Source organism: Pan paniscus, chromosome 4 (genome assembly GCF_029289425.2).
Source record: "Pan paniscus chromosome 4, NHGRI_mPanPan1-v2.0_pri, whole genome shotgun sequence".
NCBI classification, from domain to species: Eukaryota; Metazoa; Chordata; class Mammalia; order Primates; family Hominidae; genus Pan; species Pan paniscus.
The window spans coordinates 16,985,309-16,997,521 of NC_073253.2; the positions used below are offsets into that span (position 1 = coordinate 16,985,309).

The following is a 12,213-nucleotide window of genomic DNA, read 5'->3' on the forward strand; positions in this document are numbered from 1 at the left end:
ATTTTTTTGAGACAGAGTCTCACTCTGTTGCCCAGGCTGGAGTGCAATGTCGTGATCTCAGCTCATGGCAACCACCACCTCCCAGGTTCAGGTAATTCTCCTGCCTTAGCCTCCCAAGTAGCCGGGATTACAGGCACGCGCCACCAAACCTGGCTAAATTTTTTTTTTTTTTTTTTTTTTTTTTTTTAAGTAGAGACGAGGTTTCACCATGTTGGCCAGGCTGGTCTCCAATTCCGCCCATCTTGGCCTCCCAAAGTGCTGGGATTACAGGCGTAAGCCACCGCCCCCATCGCTCCCAGCCTTCTGAGTGCCTTTAAAAGGGCACCAAGACATTCTTGGAAAGGTTTCTATAGCCTATCACTGGTGCGTTATTAATTAGTGTCTGCCATACTTCAGGACATGTAAAGTGAGCCAATACAAATGCAAACGTGAGGTTGAGTTAGTTCATTTTCTAAATGCAAAATTCAAAGCAATTAGGTACTATCAAATCTCAGCATGGAAAAATAAGGTCGGTTCTGCAATAGTCTGGCTGCTGAACTGCTTCCAAGCGGCCTAATTTCAAAAGCTAGTACAATTTATAGGAAAAACTAACTCTGTGCCATCCAAGAGAGAAAACAGAAACACTGGGGACTAAGTATTTCAAATTAAAGTTTCTATCTTTATTACAGCACTGCCAGGGCAGGAATTTAAGATGCCTATGATTGTAAAACTGTTTCACACCACGAAGAATGGGAAAAAAGCTTCCAATTAGACTATGGCTCACCAGAAACCGTGAGATGCATCCCAGCAACCAAGACTTTATTTTTTTAATTTGTATTTTTTGAAAGAGAGTCTTGCTGTATCCCACAGGCTGGAGTGCAGTGGCGTGATCTCGGCTCACTGCAGCCTCCGCCTCCCGGGTTCAAGCAATTCTCCTGCCTCAGCCTCCCAAGTAGCTGGGACTACAGACGTGTGCCACCACACCTGGCTAATTTTTGTATTTTTAGTAGAGACAGGGTTTCATCATGTTGGCCAGGCTGGTTTCGAATTTCTGACGTCAAGTCATCCAACCTCTCTCAGCCTCCCAAAGTGCTGGGATTACAGGCGTGAGCCACCACGCGTAGCCAAACACCCAGGACTTTAAATTGACAAAAGACCTTGCATGTTTGAAAGATTAAATATGGCACTATCATCCTTATTGTAGAAAGAGGAGAGAACGCCATCGGAGACTGAGCAACTCCCGGGAGTCTACATCAAGCACCAAAGCCCACTTCTATTGTCTGGTAAATACTGCCCACCAGAGTGTACAAAGCAAACCAAGTGGAACATAAACCAGCTACGTGACATAGTGTTATCTATGGAGAGATGTTCCAAATATTAATTTCCTACACTATGTCCCCAAAAAAGCTATGCATTTGTTTATGTTACCATTTTTTTGGTGATAACCTTAAATATTTTGACATACATTTGAAAAACGGAAAGATGGGTTACTTTTTAAACTACCAGAACCATGCACATAAAGTCAGCACAGATCTTCAACAGAAAACCACTTTGTCACTTCAGGTCACACAAACACCAAATTCTCACCATCAAATCTCACAGTAAGGTAACAAACTGAACAGGTTACTTTCTCTTAAAGAGATGTCCAATTTTGCCTCTCTAGAAGACAGATAATTCAACATTGTGGTTCTGTTTTTTTGTGTTGTTTTTTTGTTTGTTTGTTTGTTTGTTTGTTTTGAGACAGTCTAGCTCTGTCGCCCAGGATGGAGTGCAGTGGCATGACCTCAGCTCACTGCAAGCTCCGCCTCCCGGGTTCAGGCAATTCTCCTGCCTCAGCCTCCCGAGTAGGTGGGAGTACAGGCACCTGCCACCACACCCAGCTAGTTTTTTTATATTTTTAGTAGAGACGGGGTTTCACCATGTTAACCAGGATGGTCTCCATCTCCTGACCTTGTGATCCACCCGCCTCAGCCTCCCAAAGTGCTGGGATTACAGGCGTGAGCCACCGTGCCTGGCCCTTTTTTTTTTTTTTTTTTTTTGGGAGACAGAGTCTGGCTCTATCTCCCAGGCTGGAGTGCAGTGGCAGATCTTGGCTCACTGCAACCTCCACCTCCTGGGTTCAAGTGATTCTCGTGCCTCAGCCTCCTGAGTAGCTGGGATTACAGGCACATGACACCATGCCTAGCTAATTTCTGTATTTTTAGTAGAGATAGGGTTTCACCATGTTGGCCAGGCTGGTCTCAAATTCCTGACCTCATGTGACCCGCCCGCCTCGACCTCCCAAAGTGCTGGGATTACAGGCGTGAGCCACCATGCCCGGCTACTGTGGTTCTTATCAGCATACATCTTTAAACTATAAATGAGGAATCCATGCAATATTAAGCCAAAGGCAATTGGTTGGCATTATAAAAGATAAGATCCAGCATCAGTCAAGTTACCAGAATATAATAAACCAAGTCTCATGGGAAACAGTTCAGATCAGATTTTTTACCTTAAACCTTATGAGGATGGCATCTAGTTCTTTAACATTAGGAGCTCTTAAAATTACAATTTTGTAGGGGTTTTCTCACATAAGAAGCATTCCTAAGAGGCTGTTTGCTGAATCAAAATAATTTAAATGTATTAACAATACTTTAAGACAAGCTACCTAATTAGCTGTGGATTCAGCGACTGCATATATCTAACACTATAGTTTCTTTGTTTAGGTAGCTTTTCCTTTTTAAGCTCACATTCCTTCTAATCGGATTATGAAATTAGAAAGCTAAAATCAAAGAGCCAAGACATTAATACTTATGACAACCTTTAGAGTGCCTTCTAATTAGTTATAAACAACTATTTAAAGTACTTAAAATCTAGCATTACTACTTAAAGCCTCTTCATCGTGTTTAAAATAACAATAAAGCAAAAAAAAGAAGGAAAGAAAGACAAATAAAAACTTTAAAAAAAAATCAGCCACCACACATCAAATATTTCCTCTAAAATGATGTATCACACTCTGAAACTTTTCCCAAGAATTTTAAACCAAATGCTAAAAAAGTAAAGGCTTCACAATGTTTCCTTTTAAAATAGATGTCCCTAAAGCTTAATAACATCACTCAAAAGCAGACTAACAGGCCCAAGAGACACAGGGAACTTTTTCATTTCATGTCAAGTTATAATAATGTCATATCCATTTCCAACCATCTACAATGAAAGGACTTTGGAGAAACCAAATCTGTGAGTAACCACCCCAGGAGGCTGTGTCCCTCGAGACAGATCCCAGCCTAGGACTGTCATCAATCTTACCTTCTGCATGTTTGGCTTGATACAGCGAACAAAGAAAGGATTAGAGGAGCTTAGCGTTGCCATTAAGGAATGCAGTGAGTCCTATTAGAAAGAAAAAGTATATGTTGATTTAGTCTCTTATTATGTCATTCTTTAAATTTCTCAGTACTCTAGGCACTTAGAAACAATAATTTTAAAAACACAATATAAATCATAGGAGTAATAACTTAGAGGTTTTCATTTTTTGTCATTCTAATATAAAATAAACATACTGAGTCAATGTATTAATAATTGAAATTATTCGATAATACACCAAACTCATTTATCACTTCCTTTGAAATAGTAAAATTCTATTTTATTTATTTATTTATTTTTTTGAGACGGAGTCTCGCTTTATCGCCCAGGCTGGAGTGCAGTGGCGTGATCTCGGCTCACTGCAAGCTCCGCCTCCCGGGCTCATGCCATTCTCCTGCCTCAGCCTCCAGAGTAGCTGGGACTACAGGCGCCCACCACCATGCCCGGAGAATTTTTTGTATTTTTAGTGGAGACGGGGTTTCACCGTGTTAGCCAGGATGGTCTCGATCTCCTGACTTCGTGATCCACCGGCCTCAGCCTCCCAAAGTGCTGGGATTACAGGCGTGAGCCACCACGCCGGGCCTGAAATAGTACAATTTTAATAAACCATTCTGTCGACAAACAAAAATCATCCTAGGATATTTCAACGTTTAGTACAGAAAAACTGAGAAATAGCCACTCTTCCACTGTCATTATTCTTCCCAATTCATTAGTTCCATCGAAATGACAGTCTATGCCAGCACTTCACTAGTCTCTGAGCCACAATCTCTCACTCTTACCTTCAAATCGCCAGACTTACAGACTCCAGATCAATCTTTAATACTACTTTCTTTTCCAACTTTTTTTTTTTTGTTTAGAGTTTTTAACATTTACCAAAGCAGACAGAAGCATACAATGAGTTCTCATTACCAGCTTCAGCTCAGGGCTAATCTCATTTCGCCTGATCCACACATACTATACCCACCCCTGTGGAAAAGCAAATCCCAGACATGATGTGATTTCATCCATCAGCATTTCAGTATGTAGGATTAAAGGCTAAACACTTTAAAGCACTGTGTAACCACAGCATCATCACACCTGAAAAGATGACATTAATTCCTTAAACTAATATTAAAATGTGCAATGGTCTCACATTTCATATTAAAATGCTCAACTATTTCAAATTTTATGATTTTTAAAAATTTTATTTATTTATTTATTTATTTATTTATTTGAGACAGGGTCTCACTCTGTCACCCGGGCTGGAGTACAGTGGTGTGATCACAGCTCACTGCAGCTTCAATCTTCCGGACTCAACTGATCCTCCTACCTCAGCCTCCTGAGTAGCTGGGACTACAAGGGCATGCCGACTAACTTTTTAATTTTTTTTGTAGAGATGAGGCCTTGCTATGTTGCCCAGGCTGGTCTCGAACTCCTCGACCCAAGCAATCTTTCCACCTAGGCCTCCTAAAGTGCTAGGATTACAGGCATGTGTCACCGTGCCCAGCCCATAAATTTTAAAGGGTTTGTTCTTTTGCATCAAAATGCAAATATGGTCCATTCATTGTAGTTGGTGGATGCATCTTTTAAGTCTCTTTTAATCCACTGGCTTTCCCTCCATCTCTGTCTCTTTTTTCTTCTCGTAATCTTGTTGAAGAAAACGGAACTGTCTGAACACTACATGGATTAATTACTTTGCAGCTCAGAAAACTTTAAAATTTCTCACAGGACAAAACATCCTGACGTTCACGGCCCTTCATATTTTAATACCATCTTAAATTCTCATGAGGTGTCCTGTCCGGCTGGTGTTCTACTGTCTGTTGACAGTCCTCAGAGACAGGACTTGCATCTCTGTGTCTAGGCTCTTCTCCTGCCTTCGCCTGCACCTAGAAAGCTCACCCACCCTTTTCCACTTCCTTCACTGCTAGTCCAGTTTAAAGTCTCAAACATTTCAAAAACTTTCCAAGGCTGGGTGCAGTGGCTCATGTCTGTAATTCCAGCATTTTGGGAGGCCGAGGCAGGAGGATCGCTGGAGGCCAGAATTTCGAGATCAGCCTGGGCAACATAATAAGACCCCATCTCAGTAAAACATCTAAAAATTAGCCGGGTATGAAAAATTAGCCATGCGTAATGATGCATGCCTCTAGTCCCAGCTACTTGGGAGGCTGAGGCAGAAGAATCCCTTGAATCTGGGAGGTAGAGGTTGCAGTGAGCTGAGATCGTGCCATTGCATTCCAGCCTGGGTGACAGAGCGAGACTCTGTCTTAAAAAAAAAAAAAAAAAAAAGTCGGGTGTAGTGGCTTACACCTGTAGTGCCAGCTACTCAGGAGGCTGAGGGGGAAGAATCACTTGAGCCTGGGAGTTTGAGGCTGCAGTGAGGCGTGATTACACCACTGCACTCCAGTCTGGGTGACAGAACAAGACCCTCTCTCTCACACACACACACACACACACACACACACACACACGGAAAAAAAAAAAGCTTTCTCAGAGAAGTCCTGGCAAAACCGACCTTCTAGAAAAAGAAAACTGAACACCTCTGCTGGAAGATTAAGAGCCTAGGACAAAGTAACTGACATCAGTCTCACCTAACCAGGGGGAAAAAACATCCAGATATGAGAAGAAATATATCCCATTTCCACATGAGTCTCTAAATACAAATCAGAGTGGTCCCAAATGGCCTTAAGGAGTTTGCTATTTCAAAAGCTTAGAAGAAATAGCCATTTATTTTTTTAAAAAAAGGATCTACATGTTTTCATCTGACTCAGAGAAAAAGTCTAATTTTATTTCTTTTTTCTGTTTTTTTAGACAGAGTCTAGGTCTTACTCTGTCACCCAGGCTGGAGTGCAGTGGTGCAATCACAGCTCTCTGCAATCTTGATCTCCCAGGCTCAGGCAATCCTCCCACCTCAGCCTCCTGAGTAGCTGGGACTACAGGCATGCGCCACCGTGCCCAGATAATTTCTGTATTTTTTGTAGAGACAGGATTTCACCATGTTGCCCCGGCTGGTTTTGAACCCCTGAGCTCAGGTGATCTGCCCACCTCGGCCTCCCAAAGTGCTGAGATTACAGGTGTGAGCCAAAACTCTATTTTATTTCTAAAGCACTATCTGGTTTAAAAGCATGATATAAAAGGAAACAAAAATAAACAAATATTCTTATAGACTTCACATACACCCAAATCCTCTTTTCAATTCTTAAAAACACAGTAACGACGGATTCCTCTAAGCCAGCAGTGAAAACGAACCTTGAACTGTGAGCTGACTGTAGGCCGCCGATGTTTGCTTCCACATTTCAAGGTATCCTGCTTGTTGCGGCTTGAAACATGTTCAAAAAGATCGTAGATAAAGTCAAATCTGTGTGAGGCAAGAGCAGGAGGACAGTGAGGCACACACACCCATTATTAGGTGCAAGATTATTGTAATTAATGGTGCCCTTTCCCAATGATAATTCAAAGTAATACACCCTAGGCCTGGAAGAACTAAGACAGCTTCCAAAGATTTCAAACCAACCACTGCCAAAGAGCTTTAGGCACTGAAAACACGTGGCAGTGTCAGAGACCAGAGTCTTGCAGAGAAGGGGACTGGCATGACAGTGACAAAGGGTGGAATCCCACTTAGGAGCTCTGTGCTTTCTGGAATGCCATCTAAGCCTCTGTAGCCTCGGTCTCCTCACTTGCAAAAGTGAGTTATTAGTTTTGCCATCTTGCAGTGTTGCAAAGATTGAAGCAGTTAACGGATGGAAAGGCGCTCCTGTGGAACACTAATTACAGGGTGAGGCAGGCAATGGTTCAAATCCTGTCTCCCCACTTCCCAGCTGTGTTGCTTGGGAAGATGTTTCATCTCTCTCTAAGCCTCAGTTTTTTCATCTGGAAAATGGAGATAATTTTTGAATTTATCCCCTAATGCCAGGTGAGAATGAAAGGAGAACATGCATGTAAAAGGCAGAAAGCATGCTACCTGGCATATCATATATATTGATATTAGCTATTATTTAAAAAGTTCTGTAAAATCCATTGCTACTATTAACAAGGTAAAAGTGAAAAGCTTCCCAATAATTTTTTTTATTTTTTAGACAGAGTTTCACTCTTTCACCCAGGCTGGAGTGCAGTGTTGCGATCTCGGCTCACTGCAACCTCTGCCTCCCGGGTTCAAGCGACTCTCCTGCTTCAGCCTTCTGAGTAGCTGGGATTATAGGCGCCTGCCATCACGCCTGGCTAATTTTTATGTTTTGTAGTAGAGACAGGGTTTCACCATGTTGGCCAGGCTGGTCTTGAACTCCTGACCTCAGGTGATCCACCCGCCTCGGCCTCCCAAAGTGTTAGGATTATAGATGTGAGCCCCCACGCCCGCCCAGCCTTCAATAATTTTTAAATCTTCCTTGCATGGAAGGTATCATGGGCTATGGAGCTGGCGGGGTTGGTGCCTTCACTGTCACAAGGTCAGTCAGGGAAGACTTCTGAGCATCTGCCTCCCCACAAGCGGCAATATTAGAGCTTTCCCTGGTCACTTCTTGCTTTGCCTCAACCTTTTTCATTTTTGTTCTCGGGTGCTCTTTAATGCTCACTCTTTTAAGTTCTCTAACTGTGCTTTGAGCTCTTTGGAGAGAAGCTTTGGTTCCATTAAAATGTCACAGATGTCAAAGGTGAAAGAGAGTGAAGCAAGCGAACAGCCCCAGCTCCTCAGTTTGCAAGGGGAAACCTGGGGTCGAGACAGGAAGTTCTTTACACCACTCACAAAACTGCTTCACGCTGGCACAGAGGCAGCTGGCGAAACTCCACCTCGCTGGTCTCCAGGCCTGCGATCTTCTCACTACGACAAACTGCCTCTACTTAACATCAGTACAGGGCTTTTATTTAAACGTATCGCATTAAACTAAGAAATTGCTTCGACAGCATGCTATGGTGTTTTTTAAACACCCATCATTTTTACAGGTCTGAAAACTCACCTAAAAATAAAATAGCTAACAATGTTGTATATAGTGAATCCTCACATAGAAGAGTTAAAATAAGTTTGGAGATCAAATGTTTCAAATTCTGAGTTTCTAGGCTGATACTACCTTATATGGGCTCCCTTTGTCCCAATTCATTTCTATCTAAGTGACAGGTGGCCATCTAGTATTTACATTTCTAAAAGTATTACAGCTTTTAAACTTTTTTGTTACTTTCCTTCCTTAGATATTAAAAATGTGTTTTTGTTACAGATTCCCACCAGATCCAACACAGGTGCTGAAAGCTTTCAGGAAAGGGTTTTTTCCCTAAACTCTTTCTCTCTTACAAAGCCTCCTAAAAATAGTACACTTCCGCCGGGCATGGTGGCTCACGCCTGTAATCCCAGCACTTTGGGAGGTCGAGGTGGGCAGATCACGAGGTCAGGAGATGGAGACCATCCTGGGTGACATGGCGAAACCCTGTCTCTACTAAAAATACAAAAAAAAAAAAATTGCCAGGCATGGTGGCGGGTGCCTGTAGTCCCAGCTACTCGGGAGGCTGAGGCAGGAGAATGGCGTGAACCTGGGAGGTGGAGGTTGCAGTGAGCCGAGATTGCGCCACTGCACTCCAGTCTGGGTGACAGAACGAGACCCTGTCTCCCAAAAAAAAAAAAAAAAAAAAAGGACACTTCCTGGTCTAATACATACAAATAGCTTATCACTGCAAGTTTCTGTGTGTTTTCTTTATTGATTTAATGGTGTAAATTTATAATTCATGAACAAATAAATGAATATGTAATACATTTATAATTATAGCTGAATTAAGGCATTTATTTTACTAACTAGAGACATAGGAGTCCTATAAAACCAAGGCTGAAATCAGCTTAACCACGCAGCTCTAAGCTCCCTGTGAAGAAAGCAGACCACACTGCTTAAGATATTAAGGTTCTCAAGCCAACCAGACCAGATCAAAACTGGACTCGATGGCTCACTGGTTACCAGTTGAGAGGTCTTGGGGAAGTCACTTAACAGCTTTAACTGCTTCAAGACTCGGTTTCCTCATCTGCATAAGAGGATTAATAACAGTATGTTACTTATACCTCTGTGGTTGGTTTATTTCAGTACCTCACTAAACGGCAGTCATTGCTTATATTATTATTATTATTAATTTATTTATTTATTTATTTATTTTGAGACAGAGTTTCACTCTTGTCACCCAGGCTGGACTGCAATGGCACAATCTTGGGTCACTGCAACCTCCACCTCCCAGGTTAAAGCGATTCTCCTGTTTCAGCCTCCCAAGTAGCTGGGATTACAGGTGCCTGCCACCATGCTTGGCTAATTTTTGTATTTTCAGTAGAGATGGGTTTTCACTATGTTGGCCAGGCTGGTCTCAAACTCCTGACCTCAGGTGATTTGCCCACCTCGGCATCCCAAAGTGCTGGGATTACAGGCGTGAGCCACCATGCCTGACCTTGCTTGTATTATTGTTATACTTTTGAGTTACTTCATTGATGAAGTATTACCTGGGAAAAACAATACTAAGTTTCTTACATAACAGCAATTTGTTCTATATTTGTGAATTAAAAGCATTTGCACAAATATTCATTTGCTTGCTAAGGACTTCTCGGTGAGAAGACTGACATACCGGCTTTCTCTTAGCAAATTGAGAAGGTCATCTCGAAATGTATCTCTGTTCTTCTCCAAGATACCTCGGACATCATATTGCACCTAGTTTTAATAAATAAGAGAGGAGAAAACTGATTGAAAGAATAGTTTCAGGTCATAAGCTACTTCCCAGAAAGAGCCACAGAAAGAAATCATTCCAAGAAATTTATTTATTTATTTTTTAAGAGACAGGGTCTTGCTCTATTTCCCAGGCTGAAGTGCAGTGACGTGATCATAGCTCATGCAGCCTCAAATTCCTATGCCCAAGCAATCCTCCCACCTCGGCCTCCAGAACAGCTAGGACAACAGATGTGTCACCATGCCAGGCTAACTTTTTAAAAAATATCTTGTAAGATATTTTTTATATCTATGTTGCCCAGGCTGGTCTCAAACTCCTGTCCTCAAGTGATCCTCCTGCCTCAGCCTCCCAAAGTACTGGGACTGTAGGCTCATGTGAGCCACCATGCCCAGCCCAATAAATTCATGATTCGCTTCTGAAACTACTGTTTTCTCTGAATACCAAACAGGCAAATATCAATAGGTATCTTAATAAAAAGTTACCTCTCCAGCATAGTGCTTCACTCCAAAATTGTTAACTGCAACTCTGGGCTTCACATAAAAGTGGTTATTCTAAAAAAAAAAAAAATACAATGCCTTATTTCACTCACTGATTTCCTTTGACTTCCAGAGAACACTAAATACAAAAGACAGTGAAAATCATTTCCAAACTTGCCATGGATCTGCGTTTCAGGACACGGCATATGGTGCACTTTAGAAAAACCATGTTAACTCTCGATTGTGTCATTATAATAGATTAACAATTTTACGTTCTCTAAATAAGCTTGGGCATTCTAACAAGTAGCTCCAAATCTAACCCTTTTGCTTATTTCAATTTAGTTCTAGTAATAGAAGAACAGCTTTGGTTTGAGAATAAATGTTCAATGTGGGAGGCACAGTTGGGCCAGCGGACTGACATGTCTGGTGTGTAACCCTAACCCACAGACGTGCTACTCCAATGTGATGAAGAATTGCAGGTTTCGACATACCGCATGCTGACTGTGTAGCTTCTCCAATAAGGTGCTGTCTGTGGCTTGAGGAAAATGGCTTTCTTCATTGATAAGGGCTAGGAGGCCAAGTTTCTAGAAGAAAGAAGAAAAAGAAAAAATGAATTAAAAGTTGAATGTGGCTGGGTGCGTGGGTAGCTCATGCCTGTAATTCCAGCACTTTGGGAAGCCAAGACGGGCAGATCATTTGAGGTCAGGAGTTCCAGACCAGCCTGGCCAACAGTGAAACCCTGTTTCTACTAAAAATACAAAAAAATTAACTGGGCGTGGTGGCATACACCTGTAATCCCAGCTACTGGGGAGGCTGAGGCAGGAGAATCACTTGAACCTGGGAGACGGAGGTTGCAGTGAGCCAAGACTGTGTCACTATACTCCAGCCTGGGCGACAGAGTGAGACTCCGTCTCAGGGAAAAAAAAAAAAAAAAAAAAGTTGAATGTGTGCGTCCCAAACTATTTGAGAGCTCTTCTCTACTCTCTAACAAATGAGTGGTTAAAAGAAAAGGCATGGTAATTTCTCGATTGGAAAAACCATAATGATACACTATAGAGAAAACCAATTAAGTTCTTATATAAATCTTAAAAAAAAATTGAACCCGTTGCAATTTGGGGGATAAAACTTTTACAACTGGCAAATCTATATTGGTACTGGCAAGGCTTTGCTTCTGACTTAAAATCTAAGGGAAGCCAATTCACACGCTGTTGATTCTAAAATACTGAGTTCAATGAGACAATAGGTTTGAAGCAGCCAAGTATTTAAATTCAACCTTGCACATTTACATTTATGTTTCCAAATGGTCCATTGTGTTCTAAACATTCACATCGTTGATGTGCGTGTTCGTGCACGTTATTTTGTTCCCATAAATATGAATCAGTCCAGCTGGACCCCCTTGGGACTGTAACCATTCTTCAAAAATACATTACCTTCTCAATCAAGTCCAGGCATTCTCCATTGTCTATCCAGTCAATATCTTCCCACACTAATCCTTCCCTGTAGAAAGATTTTAAACAGCCAAGTTAAATGAAAACATAGCTTCAAAACGAATCTAGTTGCTGCTTTAAAAAAAAAATTGAAATGGAATTCTATGAGTGGAATTCTTACCGGCTATATTCTAGTTGTTCTAAAGAAAAAATATGCTTGTTGAAGTACTCCTGAAGTTTCTCGTTTGCATAGTTTATATTGAACTGTTCAAAGTGATTAACCTAAGGGGGGAAAGCATTCAATAAGTATCTTTAGTGCACTCACGATTATACAGAAA

General features: G+C 41.6%; 1 protein-coding gene across 1 annotated transcript in view; it reads right to left on the reverse strand.

Moving 5' to 3' along the window:
- The window catches only part of MYO10 (myosin X), a 270,607-nt gene that overhangs the window by 86,026 nt on the left and 172,368 nt on the right, over positions 1 to 12,213 (reverse strand). Inside the window, exons 12-18 of the mRNA XM_055112175.3 lie at positions 12,057 to 12,157; positions 11,879 to 11,945; positions 10,940 to 11,032; positions 10,455 to 10,523; positions 9,874 to 9,956; positions 6,544 to 6,652; positions 3,265 to 3,345 (exon numbers count right to left, since the gene is read on the reverse strand). Coding sequence (XP_054968150.1) covers positions 3,265 to 3,345; positions 6,544 to 6,652; positions 9,874 to 9,956; positions 10,455 to 10,523; positions 10,940 to 11,032; positions 11,879 to 11,945; positions 12,057 to 12,157 — 603 coding nt within the window. The remainder of the gene's footprint in view (positions 1 to 3,264; positions 3,346 to 6,543; positions 6,653 to 9,873; positions 9,957 to 10,454; positions 10,524 to 10,939; positions 11,033 to 11,878; positions 11,946 to 12,056; positions 12,158 to 12,213) is intronic.